General features: G+C 38.4%; 2 protein-coding genes across 5 annotated transcripts in view; one reads left to right on the top strand and one right to left on the bottom strand.

Annotated features, from left to right (window-relative positions):
- dgki (diacylglycerol kinase, iota) overlaps window positions 1–21,076 on the top strand; it is a 79,711-nt gene that overhangs the window by 26,133 nt on the left and 32,502 nt on the right. For all 3 annotated transcript variants that reach the window (XM_044107795.1, XM_044107796.1, XM_044107797.1), the window contains exons 3-5: window positions 9,591–9,699; window positions 12,791–12,886; window positions 20,979–21,053. In XM_044107795.1, the coding sequence (XP_043963730.1) occupies window positions 9,591–9,699; window positions 12,791–12,886; window positions 20,979–21,053 (280 nt within the window). The remainder of the gene's footprint in view (window positions 1–9,590; window positions 9,700–12,790; window positions 12,887–20,978; window positions 21,054–21,076) is intronic.
- On the bottom strand, window positions 12,902–18,683 carry LOC122826213. 2 transcript variants are annotated; one of them, XM_044107794.1, is made up of 4 exons: window positions 14,704–18,683; window positions 14,537–14,603; window positions 14,280–14,404; window positions 12,902–14,146 (listed from the first exon to the last, which is right to left on the bottom strand). In XM_044107794.1, exons 1-4 carry the CDS (start codon window positions 18,566–18,568, stop codon window positions 14,106–14,108), a joined length of 4,098 nt encoding a protein of 1,365 aa, XP_043963729.1. In that variant the 5' UTR covers window positions 18,569–18,683; the 3' UTR covers window positions 12,902–14,105. The 2 variants fall into 2 exon arrangements, with proteins under 2 accessions (XP_043963729.1, XP_043963728.1); XM_044107793.1 differs by having other exon boundaries at window positions 12,902–14,404.

Here is a 21,076-nt window from a genome sequence, read left to right as displayed (position 1 = left end):
CGGTTGTTCGCAATCCAACTTCATTCTTTGCGTCTGTGTGTTGATTTCTTCCTGCTATTGTCGGTTTTGTGTGTGCAAAAATGTTTTTGTGTCTATTTTAGAGAGCATGAGGTCAAACTGAGGCTAAAACAAGAAGTCAAACTGTGTCATGAAACACCTGCTGGCTTTGACAGAGATTGCTTGTCGCAAGAATTTAAAATATAAAAGAAACATTTAGAATATCTGTACTCATTTGAAAACATTTTGGTGATAAGACTTTATGTCAAAACTTATGTAGTCATTTACGTTTTATCTTGAAGATTACAAGATAAATAGCTGAATCCACCAGAAACCCTTCAAAGCTTTGCATTGCACAAATGTTTAGCACCGCATTACCTTTAGTTTCTAACTTTACTCCTCTACTTCAGAACGCCTCGCTGTTATGCCTGTGGTGCTGCTGAAATGATGCAGGGCTCTTGTGCTGAATAAAGCCTTTTCAATCTTTTATAAGCTACTTTATCCTGCCTACAGTGTCTGAACAGTTTTTCAGGTATGGTATTGAATTTAAGGCACCTGTTTTGTGGCGCTTGGTCACAGTCAGAGACTATATGTGCCCACCTTATTGAACACTGAATGTCATTGATGTACAGTAAAAAACAAGTAGGAAGAAGTTGAAGTTGAGAAATGCCAAACTATGGGGGGTTGAAGAAGCCTTGTAAAGATCTGATTTTTTAACCTAAATGTCACTTAGAACACCTGTCTGCAGGTTCAGGTACATAATTCTGCCAATGTCAGTAAGACACACTTTATATGGGTGGGTGATCCTAGAGATTGGCTCAGAGATATTAGGAACCAGATTAAAGCAGTTGAAATTGCTTCCTCTGTAGTGTTGTCGGACTTAACTTTAGTAGCCTTGAGTAGTGCTGTCATTTGGAGTTTGGAGAATAGTTAGTTCAGGTGGTTTTGGTGCCTATATATTCTTTCTAACCTAGGACTATCTTGGGATCAGCCACAATAAACTGGAGAGTGTCACTAGGGAGTGGAAACTTAAGTTATTAAGTAAGAGCTCCTCAGGTTCAAATCCCAGACGAGCCCCCATTTTCCAAGGTTTTGTCACAAGAATACACATGTGAGAAACTCTACAAAATGAATGTATTTCATGGATAACAAGAGAAAAAGAAACAAAAAAGATGTGGACAGCTCCCAGAAAAAATCGGTTCTTATAAGTTTGCTTCCAGTTTTAATAAACGTCTATTAATCTAAAGCACTGAACTGCAAAAATGCACACAACCTAGGAATACTTGTGAACAAACTTCCATAAAACTGTAAAACAACTGAAACACTGACTTCCTTTAAATCTCAACTAAAAACCCACCTGTTTAGAGTTGTATTTGAAATGTAATCAATTACAAATTTATTGATGGAACTGGACTTAATGTCGTGTTTTGATTGTTGATTTTATGTTGCATTGTGTTTTTGTGTCTGATATGATGTAAAGCACTTTGAAATGCCTTGCTGCTGAAATGTGCTATACAAATAAAATTTGATTTGATTTGATTTGATTCAATTTCCAATTTATTTTTTATTAAGAAAAATATGCCTTTTCTAGTTTGAATTGGATTAAAAATGTGAGTATTTTTTTATTATTTCAACAGAAAAAACAATAAAAAGTCTGCACCTCTCAAAAAGACTAGTTTATTTGAAAATATATAATTGGTACAAACTAATCTAACATAACTTGTAAAAAAAAAAGCTTAATGGTGACACAGTGACAAAAAGCTGTAGTCTGGGACAACATCAATTGTCTCATTTTCAGTTCTTTTGCTACAACTTCCTCTGGGTCTCTTGACCATTGTTACATTTAATATTTGTATATTCCAAGGTTTGAATACTCTGAAATGTTAAAAAATTATGCATATGTGGTGGAGAAACCACTACTCTATTGTTGCTCCTCTTCCCGATATGTTTGCATGCAGGCTGAGAACAGCCTCTATCTGTCATACATCATTACTTGAGGCCCGTAGAGACACCGACTTGTCTTCTGTCTCCTGTTTCTTGCACAGATACATGCATACATACTCTCTCTGAGTGTGCTCTGTCACCAGTGGCAACGAACAAGCCTTTTCTCTCTGACCCACATACAAGCAAAAAAGAGGGAAAAAATTTGGAGATCAAAAAGAGCAGATGAAGCAGATAAATAAATAAAAAAGGACAATTGTAAGGCTCTTCTGAATGAAAAACAAGCTGAATGCGTCTGCCAGTATCCATTAATACATTCATTTGTCTGCATAAGTGGTGCCCCTATATAAGAATTACTTCTTGATGCAACATTTGTTTTATAAGCTTCTGCGTTTTTATGATGTATAGGTGCAGACCTAAGTATGCTGAGTCATGGGACGTCTGGTAACAAAAAACAAATGGGTTTTATAAATTAATATTTTAGTGGTTTAAATTTGTCAAGCTTTATCTCAATCCAGCCTGTATGCAGATGACATGATTAAGATGCTTCTTCATTCCAGTAAATACAATTGAATTTATATTTTTTATAAGTTCTGTTGCAAAATCAAACAGATATATAAATTTGAAATGTATTACTTATGGTTGTCTTACCAGGAAAGTAAGATATTATTACACCGATTCATTAATTTTAGACTTTTATTCTATCTCATGTGAACTTTAATATGAAAATGTATTAGAACAGGATTCACAATGATTTTTTCTGACTTTCCTGCTGTAAGTGGTGATTAAATATTTAGATCAGGAGCAGAGGAGATGTAGCACAGTGACTGCACTTGCTGTAAAACAGTACTTTACAGTTTTAAGATGTTGGAAAAGTGGTAATGAAGTTAACATTTGAAGCTGTCTTCTATCTTAGCAATTAGCACAAGTGGCATGACTATCATTTCTAAAACAATTTTCTTTGTGTACATTCTCCAAAATACAGATTCGTACCTTAATTTTGAGATTTTCAAAATGTTGTTTTTTGCTTGAAATGATAAAACTTTCCTGTAATACATTTATCTTTCCTAATATTTGTTGAACGTTTTGCTCTCTCTCACCCTTTCACAGCTTTTATAAATCACAGTTATACAGCTTTCTTTTATTTTACTTTAGACAAAGAAAAGGCTAACATTTAATTGTTTTCACTCAGTAGCAACCTTCACACAGAGGAGTGTTGTTTTAATTTGTAGTGCTTAGATATAGCTGCCTTCAGAAATTTTTAATCTATTACATTCAGGCAACGTGATGTGACAGTTTTTTTGCTTTGGACTATCATTTTCTGTACCCAGTTAATCCTTGTTGGGTCATATTTGGGTTGGTATTTATCTCCAGTAATCAAGAGCTTTACTAGAATTGAACCAATGACCTTTCACCTTTGAAAACAATAGCAAACTCTGACCCAGTCTTTTTACAACCAAAACAAAATTATCCGTTTAAATACCAGCCATTAGCCAACATTTGAGCTCCTCTAACAAAATGCAATGCTATTTCTTTCTTTAAATAAATTCTCCTTTTGTTTTAAGTACTTAACTTTCATAGGTATTTTTCTTCCCTTACCATTTTAATAATTTATAGCAGGCTGCCAAGGCTTGCTGTTAAGATACTAAAATCATCTTTAAATCTCCACAAGTCTTTTAGATTTTTTCCCCTTCACAAACATTCAGCCTGAAATTCGGGGATTATCTTCTTGTCTGCTGTCTGCCTCCTGTCAGGTTATCGCTTACGCAATGCTCTAAAAATAGATCATTCTCACCTGTAAGGTAATCGAGAGGGGAGGGAAAATGGTAAACGGAAAAGTTGAAGAAGAACGTGAGTTTTTTTTTTTTTCCAGGTTAAATTTTGACAACTGGATCAAAACAAAAAACTTTAGTGCTGCCTCACTATTCTGTGCTTTACTTCATTAAAATAATTTCTATTCAGTTTAACAGAAAAGAATTGGACAAAAGAAACGCTGATGATTGATTAGACTTGTAGAGAGATACAGTGTCACTGGACTGCACTATGTTGACGCTCATTTGTGTTTCTTTGAATATTTTAACAATCGTTTCTTCTTAATCTAAATGTTTCCTTTGTGTGGAAACAACCCGTTGCTATACATAACTTTAATCTCAATCAGCTGGTTATAAATTAAACTAAATAAATGTGCATCACCACACACACATTGTTGTGTAGGACAGAGCTCAGGTGTCTGGTGTCGGGTGTCTGTAGCTCCTCCCACTGATTGACATAATTACCTGAGTTGTGCTGTAAGTTTGGAAGTACATGACTGCTTAGATTTGAATTCAATGCTTAAAACCACCAACGATGGCTTAAAACAGAAAATCTTTAAGAATAAGGATGATAAATATTGAAGCTAGTGGACCAGCAGGGAAGCGGAGGAGGAAGGGGAAAAAAGTGCGTTGGTTTCACCGGCTTTTCGGCAACAGGTGAGTGAAACCAGAGATAAGTTTGAATCTGGACTGAAACAGGTTTTGTCTTTTTTAACAAGCTATAAGAAAAAAGAAATCCTGAGAAGTCAATCTACCATATTGTAAGAAGTCACTAACGTTTTCCATGAAGCTGTGCAAATTGTATTGAATAGTTTACTGGCAAAAATACCAGCAAAGTCATACAGTTTAGAAGGTTATCCCACCAAATCCAGCCATCCAGTCACTGTTTTTCCTGGCTCCAAATGTAAAGCTCTCATCAGCGCATTTGAACTTTTGTATCTATAAATTATGCAATAAAATCCGGTTGTTCGCACAGCTTTAAAAAGTCTTAAATTCATGTATCCAAAAACAAAGGCTTAAAATTACTTAAATTCATTTTTAAAATTTAAGTTGACCTTTAATACGTTAATTAAAATTTTTACATTTTGTCACTCGGATATCTTCATTATGCTTTGTTGCTGCTACCGCTAACCACTAACATACCCTTGCTAGCTAACTTTTTTTGTGTTTATCATGGATAAGTGCAAATTTATTGAGAGTTGGTTATACATAGGTATACATAGGTCTTAAATTCCATTCATAATGGTCTTAAAATGTCTTAAATTCATTTATCCATTATTAGGGAATTAAAATAAAAACAGTAAGTTAACTTTCCATCTAATCTTGTATACTTTGGGGTTTTTTTCCTTGCAGGACCTTTTAGTCAGGCAAAAGCTTGAGTCACACTAAGACCTTTTAATTATGCTTTATTAAGACTACTGCTAACTCACTGCTAATGTACCCTTTCTAGCTAGCTTTTTTGTGTCTGTCATAGGTAAGTGCAGATTTATTGCCAGTTGGCTATACAAAGGTATAAACAGGTATTAAATTCTTCACATAATGGCCTTTAAAAGTCTTAAATTGATGTACCTAAAATTAAGGCTTAAAATTACTTTAATTAATTTAAAAACAGTAAGCTAGCCTTCAATACGTCGATCAAAAATCTTAAGTTTTGTTGTGGCAGGGCCATCTAATCTTGTTTTAGATGTCTCTCGTAGCTCTATATAATTAGGCAAAAGCTAGAGTCGAACTCAGCCGGTCTGTTGTGGCTACCGCTAACATACCCTTACTAGCTAGCTTTTTGGTGTCTATCATAGGGAGGGTGCAGATTTGTTGCCAGTTGGCTATACAAAGGTAGATGTAGGTCTTAAATTTCATTCATAATGGTCTTTAAAAGTCTTAAATGTGAGTTGGTGAAACCCTGTAAAATGATTCCTGGGAATTTGAGGAAGAAAAAATGTCTGGAATTTTGCCTTGAAATTCTGTAGGACCCCTGTATCGCCTTCAGCAACCGGGTTCTCCCACGTAATCACATCTTCTCGAGTCAGAAGATGTTAAATTCGATCCCTCCCACTTGCAGCTGCCTTTTTATTTTTGTAGCTATTACTTTTGTTCTCCTATCAGCCTCGACTATAAACACAGTTATTGCGCTCAGCGCAAGAGAGTTTTAGAAACAAGTTAAAGTAACTGTAGCATAATATTTCAATCACCCGAAATGTCCCAAACAGTTGACCTCTTAAGATCTCTATTTAGACAACATCTGAAGAATTATTCTGCGTGCGTAGGAGGTGAAATAAAGACATGAACTTGCTGACTTTTCTTTCCCACATACACACGATCATCCCACAGAGTGTGATAAGTGTAACTGCTTTCAGTGTAAAGTCGCTGAAACACACGAGACATCTACACTAAAGCAGATTCTCTGGCAGGATAATTAGTGGACAAGCTGCCGATGCTCCCACTGTGTGGTCGTGATGGCAACGCTGACAACCCACCTCTGCAGGAGGAGTAGGAGGGGAAGGCTGAAAATAAGGAAAGGAGACAAGGGGGCGGATGAGTAAGAAGAGCAGGGGATGAAAAGGAGCACGAGGGAGGAAGATTAGGAGGAGCAAGGGTGGGAGATTCAGTGATGTGGAGAAGATCAGGGAGAAGTCAGTGTGATGTGTGGTTGTGGCGAGAAGACATGCAGCAGGGAAAATGGAGGACGGAAGTGATTATTTTTTTAAATGCAGAGGAACAAGAGCAAACGTATTTAAGTTGTGAAGATGGAAACTAAGGGAGCAGCTGTATCAACTCCACCATGCTGGGCCCAGTTTAATCTCTTTACTTTAGGGTTTAAAATCCTGCTGCTTCATCTGTCTTATTCAAACAGCCCACATCATGCTTGCTCATTAGTGGTCCAGCGCCGCCAAGCAAAAACAGCAGCAACTCAAAATATTACAGAGGGTTTCTGGTCTAGTTTCTAATGCAAATATCTGACTGCACTTAAAATAAGACAAAACTGACTTTAATCAAAATCAACAAAATGTATGAGCTTGTTTTAGGTCAGGAGTGTTAAACTCGTTTTCCTGTTGGGCCAAATCAAGCTCATGAATGCTCTGAAAGGGCCGGTGGTGCCAGAATGCATTGATAAAACTTGTTCACAAATTGTTAAAATATCAATCAATTCTTGAAATTAAATATTATTGAACATCTTTTCAGTCCCTCCAGGATTTCATGATTCTTTTTGTGATTTTTGAAATAAGAATCAAAGTGTTCTTGTACTAATTTGGAGATATTTGCAATATTTACGCTTATTGGTAAATGCAACCTTTATTACTCTCTGTGTAGATCATGGACTACAATCTGACATCAATTAAGGCTGAGGCAGCTGTTTAGTACAAGGAAGGTTTTTGACAATTTTTGAGAAAAATCTGCAATAAATTCCCAATTATGTATTAGCGCAAAAAAGTGCAGGGATTTGTTTATTTTGTGTGAATTTTCACCGTAATTCTAAAGAAACTGGAGGGACTGATTGATATAATTTGGCAGTAAACAGATAAAAACTGCATTGACTTAATTGATAATATCATTTTTAAGTTCACTTAGTGTTTAGTCTAGAATCTTGAGGGCCACATAAAAAGTTATGACGGGCCGGATTTGGCCCACGGGCCTTGAGTTTGACACATGTGATTTATGTCAATAATTCCTTAAAATGGATGAAAAAGTTGTTGTTTATTTGGCAGATTATTTCACTTATAATATGACAAAAGTGTTTTGTTAAAGATGAAAATAATCTGCAAATAGCCTTTTCTAAAGTATTAAAAGAATTATTTATTTAAAAGAAGCTCATTTATCTTGCTGAAAGTTACTTATAAGTTAGTTTTATCTTATTTTAAGTGTAGTAAGATGTTTGCACTGGAAACTAAACTGAAATGAGTTGGTGAGATTTTGTTTTGCAGTGTTTAATATTGTTGAATTTATTTATGATAAATCTTGCACTGCGTCCTGTGGGAATATCTCCAGGATCCAAGCCTCGTATTCAGGCTTGCATGTTGTTTCTGCTCCAGTCCTGATCCACAGACAGGCTCAAACAAGAGAAGAATGCATTAAGATGAAGGCGTTGACCTCATCTTAGACCGATTACTCCAATGTTTGTGATTCAAGTTTGGACAAAATGCCATGTCTTAATTTGTAATGTCAGGATTGTGTTTGGAGCAAAGCATTTCCCTGCTTGGTATGGGTGAAATGTAACTTTGCTTTTCTCAGTTCTGATTGTTTTGCAGATTTCTAGAAGTTTGTCCCAAATAAGAGAAAGTTATTTTTATAAATACCGTATTTTCTGGTCTATATAGTGCAGCATACTATAAGCCGCACATACAATTTTTTTGAAAAAACTGCAAACGTACATATACAAGCCGCTGGTATCTCCGCCACTCTCGGTTTTCTGCAGCAGAAAGCAGCATTCTAATAAATCTGCTGGATTTATTAAGGTGGAGCCCTCCGTTTCCAACGCTGAACCATGGTTTTGTTCACGCCAAGCTTACGTGCAGCGGCTCTATTTCCTTCCTGTACTGCCGGATCAATAGCCCTCAACTTAAAAGCTGCATCATATGAGTTTGAAGAAATTTCTCCGTCTTGCCTAGTGCTAGCATGTGCTTGTTCTAAATGAAAATTAGCACTTTCTTCTTTGATTTCCAATTTTGATTTCCAATTATTCACTTCCTGCTAAAGAGCCCCCTGGTGGTTGAAGAGAAATCCACAGAAAAGCTGCACCGGGGTATAAGCCGCGTGGTTCAAAGCTTGGGGAAAAAAGTTGTCTAATTATTTATGATTTTTATTTTTTAGATTCCCTGGACTGAATTTGTGTTATTAGGGTTGGGGTGTGTCTCTGTGAGTGTAGCCCACAGGTTTCTGTGGCTTGTGTCCAGTCACCATACGTCCTTGCATTTGTTCTGTTGTTGCCCACGCAAAGCTATTTTTAGCTCCAGTGTTGTGAGTACATGTGTGTGTGTGTGTGTGTGTGTGTGTGTGTGCGTGTGTGTGTGGGCGTGTGTGCGTGTGTGTTTAGGTGTGATCAGGTTGCACGGTGTGTAAGTAGACTCCTCTTTGTCCTGTGTGAGCATTTTGGAGAGATGGCCACTAAAACTTTCAGCAGCAGGGTCAGATGTGTCGGACAACCTTTTCCACTCGTTTGTTTTTCATCTGGAGTCCAGAGAGTCGTCTTTAATTTCAGGAAACCTTCAGATCTGTGAAGACCTGAGCTGCCAGAAATTAATGTGGAAACACTTTAACTGTGTTGCACATGCAAATAATTCAGTTCATATTCAATTCATTTTGATATAAATTACATTTAGTTGAAGTAAGCTCAAATAGCACAGTTAAAAATAAACTATTAATTCCTTGTGTCTTTTTCAGTTGTTGGTTTATAGAAAAATATATTTTTCCAGTATTAGGACAGAAATAACATCATGCATAAGTAGAGTTTATCATAGATGTTATATTATCACTGCTGGAGAGACAAGCATGTTAACTGTTAACTAAACCTGAGCGCGTAAAAAGAGGAAGACGCGTGCTGAGTCATCCGTCTTCGACTCTTTTCTCGTCACCATGAAGTGCTGCTGGCAGGCTCTCCACCAAGCTGTTCCCAGTCCGCCTCTAACAAATATCTGCAGCTGAGCCGGAAAATTATGAATAAATAATTTACGGACTAAATCACGCTGAAACCAAGTCCTCACAGTTATTCATCTACCCTGTGTCATTATGCAAGCGTGACACTTCACTTCTGCATTGCCATCAGTGCAGCTTTTCTCATTATTACTATTATTATTATTATAAAAATGATATTTCAGTGTTTTTTATGGCTGTCTTTCTTGAATGCAGGAAAGCCATCTCCAGATCAGGCCTCCATTACCTCGGCCCGCCTCAGCCTTCACTCCCTCCAGCGTCCAACGGGCCAAACAAGGATCTACGAACCTGCGTGGACTGGACGGTCAGACACTCTGCATCACAAATATGCTTAGCGACATGCATTTATTCTGTTAATTGTGCAAAAAGCTTGACTAGGTTTAAGTTTCTGCTTTGAGTCACTGCCTGACATTTACAATCTCAATTTATCAGCATATGCTTCTGTGGAGAAAAAAAACAAACCCCAGCGGTTTCTCTCCTCCTCTTTATTAATAATGTAGGACGATGTGTAAGCAGCGTGGGAGAGAAAGTTTTACGTGTCACCGTTTCTCAAGCTATGACTTTTCCAGCACCTGTTTTTTCCAGAGTTTAATGGATTTTATTTACAAATCATGAATCACAACACCGCAAAGCTGCTTTAAAACGAAAAAATGTCAAGAGGCAAAGGAAAGCACTCGAAACACAACGCATTAAACCGTCCAAAAATTAACAAAAAGTTTGAGCTGGTATTTTTAGTGGCAGGTAAATCCCATTAGCTTTCACTCTCTTCAAAGACGACGCTCTAAAATCTGAAGTGTGTGGTTCTGCAGGAGGAGCTGTGATGGCAGTAATCATAAGGTTTTGTCATATTACAATTTAAATGTGTTAAATATGGTCTAAAATCCTATTTTCTACAATTCATATTAAAGAAATGTTGAATCTACCCTGATGTTTATTCACTGTAAAACATTTGTAGGTGGTTTAACTTGAAAATGCAATTTAAGACAACAAGAAAATTGTCTTGGTTTTAACTCAGAAATTAAAGTTCATGAAGAGACAAGTTGTCTAAACAATGTCTTTTAAGTTCATTAATGTTGAATTGTGAGTTTTAACTTAATGCTGCAATTTAAACCAAATAATTAGTTAAAGAGCCACTTTTCTGTAATATTTTCACTCACAGTTTCAAGTGAAAATAACTACTTATTTTAATTTAGAATAATTTAAATTCTTACTTCAAACTGCAGGAAGAAAAAATCAGAACTGATGATGAATTTTATTAAACATCACAATGAATTCTGCTCAGAAATAAAAATAGAATAAAAATAAACACAAGAGTCAGGTCAGTGTAAAGAACTTCCACCTCAGGATACAACAACATGCCGCTAAGCATTCTGGGAAATAGTTCCCACTTCTGTCTTTTTTTTTCTTCCTGTTTTTCTTAAAACAGTTTATTCAACTCTTGGAGGTCTGACAAAAGTAATAAATAAACTTTTTACTGTAAGTTTATCTTTCACAAACTCACATTTAGGTTCAAAATCTAAAACTGGATAAATTTATTTGACATAAAGAATAGAAGATAGTAGACACAACTAAATGCTGCTCATATGTTTTACAGTGTTTTACTTCCTCCTTACAAAGTGATTGATTGTTGACTAAAAGTTTCAGAAAAGTGTAAGAAATTAAAAAAAAAAATAAAGCATAAATATCTAAAATACTTCAGTGATGAAAACGCCACAAACTCCATGATGGATTTCTAGAGTTTTACTCGTATTTGTCGCCCTTCTGCAATCTGTCCCTTCCTGACTAAACTAGCAAAAAATAAAGAATTTTCTCTCTTTGATGACATCAGGACACAAATTTCCCCAAAATAATATAAGAATTTAAGGTGTAAAGCCATTTTAAAATATGTTTTGCAGTGAATGATTCAGCTCTCAAGGTATTAAATATCATTAATGAACTGTAAATACAAAGTGGTTTATTATTGATGTGGATCTGTAAACTGCTATGGGCTCAAATGCAGCGTCCTGCAGAGACACTTCAGCACATCCTCACTAACCTTTAAATCCCTGCATGATGCACACACACACACACACACACACACGCACACACACACACACACACATTTACATAACTATACATAGATATATAATTACCTTTAATACGATCAATGAAATGGATTGAACAGCTTTACAGGTCAAATTTTATTTTCTTGGAAAGAAATCGGGGAAAAAAAATTGAGGATAAAAAAAAAAAGCAAAAAATCAACTTTTTATATGGAGTGGATGTAAAATTAATCAACTTGTTGGATAAAACTAATTGGAATATTTTCCACATTTTCATTTTAGCCTTTTTTTATATATTAGATATACATTAAAATGTGCAGACAGGCAAGTAATTTAATTCTTTTTCAAGCAAGAAAATATACAATAAATCAGAATAACTGATCGACAACTAATTTATTAATTGATTAATCTTTTTAAATGGTAAAAAAGACAATTTGCCAAAACTGTACAAAATTAGATAGTTTCTCCTTTTTAGAATGAGAAGAAAAACTTTGTAAATGTTTTACCCAGAACTACTCAAGTGCCAGTTTTAGCTTCAACTGGTTCAAATTCTGTTAAAAAAATAAAATAAAATAAAATAAATGCCATTTAGCAACTTTTGCTCTCCAATTATTATTCTGCAAATCCAAAAAATAATCAACCGATCAGCCCGACACAGGTGCGTTCACTAATGTGCATTTTTTAATCGATTACTGAAACAATCGTTAGTTGCAACCCTCGCTTCAACCAACAAGGACTTTTCAGTTCAAATTCAATTACTTTAAAGGAAAAATAAATGTTTTTGGAACTTGTATCATCAGTGTGTGCAGGGAGGCTCTCCAGTAGCAGTCAGAATAGCAGCAGATGTGAAGAAGCTTCTGACTGAAGACTTGCTGTTTACCAGAGTCATGATTGTCTGGACATGCTAACAGCTCAATATGCAGACAACAGAGACGATATTTCACAGTAAAAAAATTTCCAGTTGTTGCCATGCACTGCTACTCCACCTCCTTTACTTTTGCCACTCCTTGGACGTCTACTTTTTAACTCCTCTGGGATCAAATCCAAATGTTTTCTGTTAAATTCCCACCATCACATGTTCGTACAGAGCCGCTCTCTGAGTGCTGGACGTTAACCGCTACTTCTGGAGTGTTTTGATTAACACCTCAGATTTCCAGGCGCCGTGAATTACCCACCTACTCAGCAGCAGCAGCGTTTATGCACTCGACACACTCACTGGCCGTAATCTCCTCCGAGTGTTTCTGTGCAGTTTTATATACGACCGAGCAACAGTCACTTAAAGAGGGAGACGTGCAGACGGACGGCGGCGCCTCATTAAGTGATAATTTAATCCTCTTTCTTCTCCTCCTGCAGGAAAACGCAGGGAACGGAGATCACTTGTGGATGGAGACGAGTTGTTCAGGAGAGCTGTGCTACCTCGGGGAGGATGCGTGTCTCCTGAAGACTGCGGTGAGTAAAGACTGATCACGTCTCTGCAAGAGGGAAACAGGAACGAAGGAGCAGGTGCTTCTCCTAGGATTATATTTCTGCTGCTATCTGGTCCGTTAGCCGCCTCTTTTTCTTAAAGGAAACATTCCACTCTCACTCAATTATAAATAATTTCAACTTGGAAACCGTCTGAACTGAATACTAATGCTGGGAATACATGAACATTAAATCTTCTCTGAGCTTAAAGAACCGTTTTATCTTTTTTTGCAGTTTTACTTTTTAGACCAGAAACAACAAAACGTCTGAGATTTGATTTAAATATTTTTATGAACCGGATAAAGACGGAGAAAGAAATGTATTTTCAAGCTATTTGAAAAAAGCTTGTTTGAATTAGAGTTAAGTATCACTTTATTTGAAGGGCTTTGCATAAGACAGACATGACACAGCATGAACATAAAGGAGTCTTCATGAATGTTTATTACTGTTGTAATGAAAGTGTTACGGCCCCCCCTTTTGTGAGGAGGGCAGTAACACGACAGCCACAACAAATTGACAGAATCCAAGTGAATGTTGTAAAAAAGGAGGGATTTATTGATAATGAAAATCCCAGAAGGCTCACACAAACTGTGGGGGAGAAAGGGGTGGTTAGGTGGTGCCAAATCAAAGAAAATAATAAAACAAAACAGGGCCTAACTTCCGTCTGTGCTAGAGAAACAAAAGAAAACAAAAACCCTGCCTATCTAATCTAACAAAAGTTTCCACCAAAACTTTACATGGGCGGCACCCACCTACTTACCTAGTGTATCTAACAGAACAAACACCTACGTGATGAAATGTACAGGGTACCCCAAACTTACCTCACCCTCTAACTCCCACCACAAACCTTCATACAAAGAGCAACAAGACATGCGTCAGGTAACAAAGCCAGTTCCTCGCTCTCCCCAGCTGGGCTGCTTAAATAAGGCCTCCCTGGATGCTGATTGGCCCATGGTTGATGAGGATCAATCAAGGGAGATTGACACCAGCTTTCCCTAATACCTGTGAAGAGACAAAGGGGGAGGGGAAAGAGAAACAAACAGCCTGCAGGCATGTAACACCCCCACCCTTATAAGTCCAAACATAAATGTTTGGAATACTCCAGGTAAAAGAAACCAAGCTCAAAAAGCATGTGACAAAGCATCTGCCAATACATTCTCAGACCCCTTTTTATGGCAGATCTTCAGGTTGTACTCCTGAATGATCAAAGCCCACCGCATAAGTCTTTGATTTTGATTGTACATCCTGGAAAGAAAGACAAGTGGGTTATGGTCTGTGAAGACAGTGATTGGTTCCACACTCAAGCCAAGGTAAGCTTCAAAATGCTGTAAGGCCAAGAGTAGTGCAAGCGCTTCCTTCTCAATGGTAGAATATCTACCTTGATGAAGATTAAACTTCCTTGAGAAGTAGCTTACGGGATGCTCTATTCCGTCTTTATCATCCTGCAGAAGGACAGCTCCTACCCCAACAGCACTGGCATCTATGTCCAGTTTAAATGGCAGACTAAAATTTGGGAAGAGAAAGAACAGGAGAACATGAGAGCAATCCTTTTAGATGTTCAAAAGCATGCTGACATTCATCAGACCAAATAAAAGGTGTAGAAGGACTGGTCAAAGTTGTTAAAGGAGCAGCTACCGTAGAAAAGTTTTTACAAAAGCGACGGTAAAATCCTGCCATCCCCAGGAATCGACGGAGCTCCCTCCTGCTTGAAGGAACAGGAAAGTCAGAAATTACTTTGACTTTTGCATCCACAGGACACACTTTTCCTCCACCAACCTGTTGACCCAGATAGACAATGGTACCTTTTCCAAACTCGCACTTAGAAAGATTGAGCGTCAGTGATGCAGCTGAAAGACGTTTGAAGACCTCAAGCAAAACAGAAAGATGGGTAGACCAGTCACTTGAATATACCACAATGTCATCTAGATATACCCGGCAGTTTGACACATCTCCCAGTACTCTATTTACAAGCCTTTGAAATGTAGCTGGTGCATTACAGAGCCCAAAAGGCATCACTGTGTACTGAAGAAAACAGTCTGGTGTAACAAAAGCTGAGATATCAGAGGCCTGTTGGGTTAGAGGTACTTGCCAATACCCTTTTAGCATGTCAAGTTTAGTGACAAATTTTGCTGATCCGATTTCATCAATACAGTCTTCAATGAGGGGTAACGGGTGTGCATCAAGGACTGTGACAGCATTCACCTTGCGAAAGTCTGTGCAGAACCTTGGACTTCCATCAGTCTTCATGTCTAATAGACATGGAGAACTCCATGGGCTGCAACTCTGAATGGCAAGTCCATTTTTAACAAGGTACTCCACTTCCTTTTTCATGAGCTCCCTCTTTGTGGCATTGACACGGTATGCTCTCTGCTTTATAGGTGCAGGATTGGAGAGAACAATGTCATGAGACACCACATTAGTCTTGGTAGGAACATCCCCAAACAGACATTGGAAGTCTGATATGAGTTTTGTGATGTCCTCCACTTGGTCACCTGATAAATGTGACAAATAGTCAGGCAGGTTAGCCAGTATTTCACTATTACTAAGCCTTGCAACTTGTGGAGGATCTTTGCGTGTTACCATATCCTCCTCAGCTGACTTTGACACACAGGTTACAGGGGAAATGGGTTTAACCCGATTCTGGGTTGGTTGGTCGGTCTTTCTTGAATGATACAGTTTTATCATATTGACATGACAAAGCCTGGTCTTGCGGCGGCGATCAGGAGTTTGAACAATGTAGTTTGTTTCACTAAGTTTCTTTTCTACCACATATGGCCCAGAGAACTTCGTTTCTAAAGAAGAGCCAGGGATGGGCAGCAAAATCAAAACCTTATCACCAGGGTTAAACTCACGAGTGACTGCTTTCTGGTCATAATGTCGTTTCATTTTGACCTGCTTTGAAGCCAAGGCTTTCTGCGCAAGTGCACAAGCTGTCTGAAGGCGCTCTCTCATCTTTGAAACATACTCTGGAATACTTTTTACAGAGTGAGAGGAAGAGATTAGTTGGTCTTTAAGGACATTTAAAGGTCCCCTAACCTCATGTCCAAACACAAGTCCAGCAGGACTACAACCTAAAGTGTCCTGCACTGTTCCACGCACAGCAAACAATAGAAATGGGATACTTTCATCCCAGTCCTTCTCTGTATCCATACAGTATTTTCTCAGCATCGCTTTTAATGTCTGGTGAAACCTTTCAAGTGCACCTTGGCTTTCAGGGTGGTAAGAGCTTGAGGTGACATGCTCTACACCCAACTGTTTTAGTGCCTGGGCAAAGGTTCTAGACATAAAGTTTGTGCCCTGGTCTGTTTGGACAACTTTGGGAAGACCAAACACTGAGAAAAACTTTACCAGAGCTTTGGTAATCATGGGAGCTGTGATCCTCCGCAGGGGCACGGCTTCAGGAAACCTGGTGGAAGCACACATTATAGTCAAAATGAACTGGTTTCCACTTCTAGACTTTGGCAAAGGCCCCACACAATCTACAATCACCCTTCCAAATGGTTCACCCACAACTGGAATTGGGGACAAAGGAGCAGGAGGTATAACCTGGTTTGGCTTGCCTGCAACTTGGCAGACATGGCAAGTACGACAATAAAGTGAAACATCAGATTTGAGACCTGGCCAAAAGAAGTGTTTGAGAACTTTGTTATACATTTTATTTATACCCAGATGCCCCGACAGTGGGTGATCGTGTGCTAATGCTAGCACCTGCATGCGATACCTTGTTGGCACAACCACCTGATAAACGGTACTCCAGTCTTCCAAGTTTTCACCAGCCCAGCGTCGCAACAAGAGACCATCATCAACCATATATGCCACCTTCTTCCCCTGGGCTTCCTCCTGGGTAAGAACAGAAGAATGACATTTCAACAGAGTCTTGTCCTGTTTTTGAGCAGCAATGAATTCCTCCCTGGAGGCTGGTAATTTCATCATCTCTGGTCCTGGAAGAGGAAATACATTTTTAGATTTGTTGAGTTCAGTCTCCGATCCGGCTGATTGAGTCTGCTCTGTAGCAAGAAAAGAATCAGACAAATCAAGATTGTATTTCTTTGACTGGGCCCGCGTAACCACACAAGCAGGGAAAATATTAGGCATTGGTTCAAAGACCACACTTGTGTCAGGTGTGTCCAACACCTCAGGCACAGGCAATACCTTTCCACCTGCCAAGTCATTCCCTAGAATGAGATCAATCCCCTTTATGGGCAAGGTGGGAAGAACAGCAACCCTGCAAAAACCACTCACAAGAGATGAGTCAAGGTGGATATTATGCAGTGGTGCAGATACAAAGGTCATTCCAATACCTTGAACAACTACTCTGGACTGACAAGATGACATGACAGGCAAAGACAAAATACCCTCCCGAATGATCGTCTGGGAACCACCCGTGTCCCTCAGGATTTTGACTTGTCGGCCATCCTTAGGATCCCCTGTTAAAGAAACAAGACCCTGGGTAACAAAAGGTATGAAACAGGGATCTAGTTCATTCTCATTTTTAGTAGTTTGGTTGCTGGAGTGTGACACATTTTTAAGCAACCCAACACCTTTTGTCTGTGTTGTTAAAGCCTTGCTCTTTAATGAAAGGCAGTCAGCAATGACATGGCCTTTTTTATGACAGTAAAAACACTCCCTTACCTCACGTGGAGAAAGAGATTGCTGCTTAGCCTTAGCTTCTGACTGAGTGGGGTCAGGTTTTTGTTGACGAATGTTCAAAACTTTATCTGCACGAGGTACAGACACAAATACATTCTTGTGGGTCAACATAAACTCATCAGCAACAATGGCTGCTTTAGATAAAGAGGCCACCTTTTGCTCATTCAGGAAAACCACCAGTCTCTCAGGCAATGTGTTCTTAAAGTCCTCCAACAGAATTAGTTGGCGAAGGGATTCAAAGTCACCTTTAACCTCACTTGCAGCACACCATTTATCAAAAAGTAGTCCCTTCTCACGTGCAAACTCCACATAGGTCTGGCCACTAGACCTCTTATGGTTCCTGAATTTTTGCCTGTAAGCTTCAGGTACAAGTTCATAAGCACGCAAGATTGACTTTTTCAGTACCTCATACTTCATGCCCTCCTCTGTTGACAATGATGACACAACTTCCTGTGCTTTACCTATGAGCTTGCACTGCATTAGAACAGCCCACATCTCCTTTGGCCACTCCAGTGCCACAGCAATCCTCTCAAATGCACTGAAGTAAGAGTCCACTTCTGACTCCCTAAACACAGGCACCAAAGCAATATTCTTGCTGACATCAAACTTGTGTTTGTCCGACACCACCTGTGGAGAATCAGAGTACACAGATGAACGAGGAGGCGAGGTGCCACGTGAAAGTCTCATAGCTTCCACCTCTAGCTGTTTCAGCTTAATCTCTTTTTCAGCTTCAATTTCCAACTTGCGCATTTCAAGTTTGAAATCAAACTCAGCTTTTCTTACCAACTCCCTCTCCTGTGCCTCCAGCTGTAGGCGAGCCAGCCGAACCTTGAGTCTGACATTACCACCGGAGCCACTGAGCTCTGGTGACACTGGATCGAACCGTGGTAAAGTCGCAGGGGGCGCCTGGGGCTCTGCCAACCCCCTTGGTGGCGTTGCCAGTACAGCAACTCCTTCATCTTTTGAAGGAGGGCGTCCTAAATCAACAGAAGGAACATCACAAACATCTACATCCATTTTGCTTGGGTCCCCTAGGACTTTAATCTCAACCAGCTTTTGAACAACAATGTTCTTAATTTCAGCTTTTGAAAAGTGTTTTTTCACTGAAATGTCAAAATGCTCAGCCAGACATAACAAGTCCGACACAATTCCAGCTGTTCATGGCTAGGAGCCTGTACAAAATCCTCTAAGCTGAAACTCATTTCTAAACAGACACAAGGATCTCTCAACTTATTATGGATGTCTACAGCTCAGGGAAAATGGAGATCCCGGACGAGCCCCCACTTGTGTTACGGCCCCCCCTTTTGTGAGGAGGGCAGTAACACGACAGCCACAACAAATTGACAGAATCCAAGTGAATGTTGTAAAAAAGGAGGGATTTATTGATAATGAAAATCCCAGAAGGCTCACACAAACTGTGGGGGAGAAAGGGGTGGTTAGGTGGTGCCAAATCAAAGAAAATAATAAAACAAAACAGGGCCTAACTTCCGTCTGTGCTAGAGAAACAAAAGAAAACAAAAACCCTGCCTATCTAATCTAACAAAAGTTTCCACCAAAACTTTACATGGGCGGCACCCACCTACTTACCTAGTGTATCTAACAGAACAAACACCTACGTGATGAAATGTACAGGGTACCCCAAACTTACCTCACCCTCTAACTCCCACCACAAACCTTCATACAAAGAGCAACAAGACATGCGTCAGGTAACAAAGCCAGTTCCTCGCTCTCCCCAGCTGGGCTGCTTAAATAAGGCCTCCCTGGATGCTGATTGGCCCATGGTTGATGAGGATCAATCAAGGGAGATTGACACCAGCTTTCCCTAATACCTGTGAAGAGACAAAGGGGGAGGGGAAAGAGAAACAAACAGCCTGCAGGCATGTAACAAAAGTAAATAATGACAGTTTTAATGCAACTTTTAGTACAACTTTGCATTAACTGTCATTATTCAACAAATAATCATTTTAATTCAAATTCTACACTTTTAACGTGCTTGTAATGCATGTTTTATTGTAACTTTGAATTTAAAGATGCAATTTTGCATTAAAAGTTCATTAAAAGCGTCATTATTTACCTTCATCACAACAGTCTTAAACATTTTGAAGACTCCTTTATGTTTGTAACAGTCTTATGCATCTATCTTTTAAAATAAAGTGCTGCCAATAGTTCTCACTGTTTAATGGTTTAATTTTCATTCACATCTTTGACAAACTGCGCTCTAGAGAATCCCTGACAGCTGAGACGTTTACGTTTAAATTATAGGCCTTGTGAACTCTGTCCTCTAGCAGAGAATAGCAGCTATTAGCATAAAGAGCAGAGAAACAACCTGCACTTTTCACAATAAAATTACGACACGAGCATTCACGGTAGTTACAGTATGATTAGAAGAAAACGCTGAGAGATTTCTCTGACTTCCAGGTAGATTTGTCTTTGTGGGTTAAATAAGTTAAATTAGATGAAAACTAAATGTGAAAATGAATGAAACTGTCCTTTTTTCAAATGTGCAACACCTTTAACAGGCTGTGGTAGGAACTATAAAATGTTCTCAGGTCTCTTTGTAGTTAATTAGGAAAGCAGCTAAAGCAGTGGTGTCCAAACCTTTTGCAACATTGACCACAAAGTTTTCTAAATTAAAACTCAGACATGTTTTGTTTTGTTTTGTTCCTGTGTAACAATAAACCTCAAAACTGTGTTTTAGTGAAACAAGTTGCCATTTTTAAGGGAATAACATGGGAATATTATGCTTATTGAAAGAAATGCACACAGTTCACACATTTTTTAGGTGTTTAATTGACAAGACTAGGACAGAGTTTGAGTCACTATTTTTTTGATAATGTATTTGTCCAACTTTAGTAAATCAATTAAATATATGTTTATTATGAAATTAAAAAGAGAGAAACAAGGCTGATTATTAAAAGTTTAGTACTTCGAACACAAAATTGTACCAACTATTTTTAGTCTATGTTCCTGAAATAAGACAAAATTAATATAAAGGTAAATTTCCAGCATTATTTTAAGTCAATAATTCCTGATGAAAATGTACTAGTAATAAGTGAAACAAGATATTTTTCTCTTATTATGACTTAAAATGTCTGATTCCTCTGGTGGGTTTTTTCACCAATAAATAATATGTTTTTATTAATATTAAGGAATTAATGATAATTAATCATTTATTTTTTGCTGAAAAGTTTCTTAAAAGTGTCTTATTTCAGGTGCAGTGAGATATTTGCATTAGAAACTAGAGTAAAAATGCTTTTATTGTAGCCGTGAAGTTCCAGTCAATGAAGACAACTTCGTCTCTGACATCTGAAGTGTTTTTGTTTTGCCAGACGCACCAGGTGATAAATGACTCGTTTTTTCCTCACTGCTTGTATTTTCAGTGGCTTTGTGTCTCACTCTGCTCTATGCTCCCTGTGTTTCCTTTAAGAAGTCGGCCCCCAGGAGGAAATGCGCCGCCTGCAAGATTGTAGTCCACACCAGCTGCGTAGAGCAGCTAGAAAAGGTGAGGCACACAAACACCAACAC

This window comes from Gambusia affinis, linkage group LG23 (genome assembly GCF_019740435.1).
Source record: "Gambusia affinis linkage group LG23, SWU_Gaff_1.0, whole genome shotgun sequence".
NCBI classification, from domain to species: domain Eukaryota; kingdom Metazoa; phylum Chordata; class Actinopteri; order Cyprinodontiformes; family Poeciliidae; genus Gambusia; species Gambusia affinis.
Note: the sequence above shows the minus strand (reverse complement) of the source record. Positions and strands in the feature narration are given on the sequence as shown.

What these genes read in the sequence shown, in the direction of transcription:
- LOC122826213 (XM_044107793.1), bottom strand. Translation starts at nt 18,568, where the DNA reads ATGGATGTAGATGTTTGTGATGTTCCTTCTGTTGATTTAGGACGCCCT. An exon ending in TAAGTGCGAGTTTGGAAAAG is followed by an intron (nt 14,604 to 14,703) that starts GTACCATTGTCT and finishes TCCTTCAAGCAG; the next exon opens with GAGGGAGCTCCGTCGATTCC. An exon ending in TTTGTAAAAACTTTTCTACG is followed by an intron (nt 14,405 to 14,536) that starts GTAGCTGCTCCT and finishes CCCAAATTTTAG; the next exon opens with TCTGCCATTTAAACTGGACA.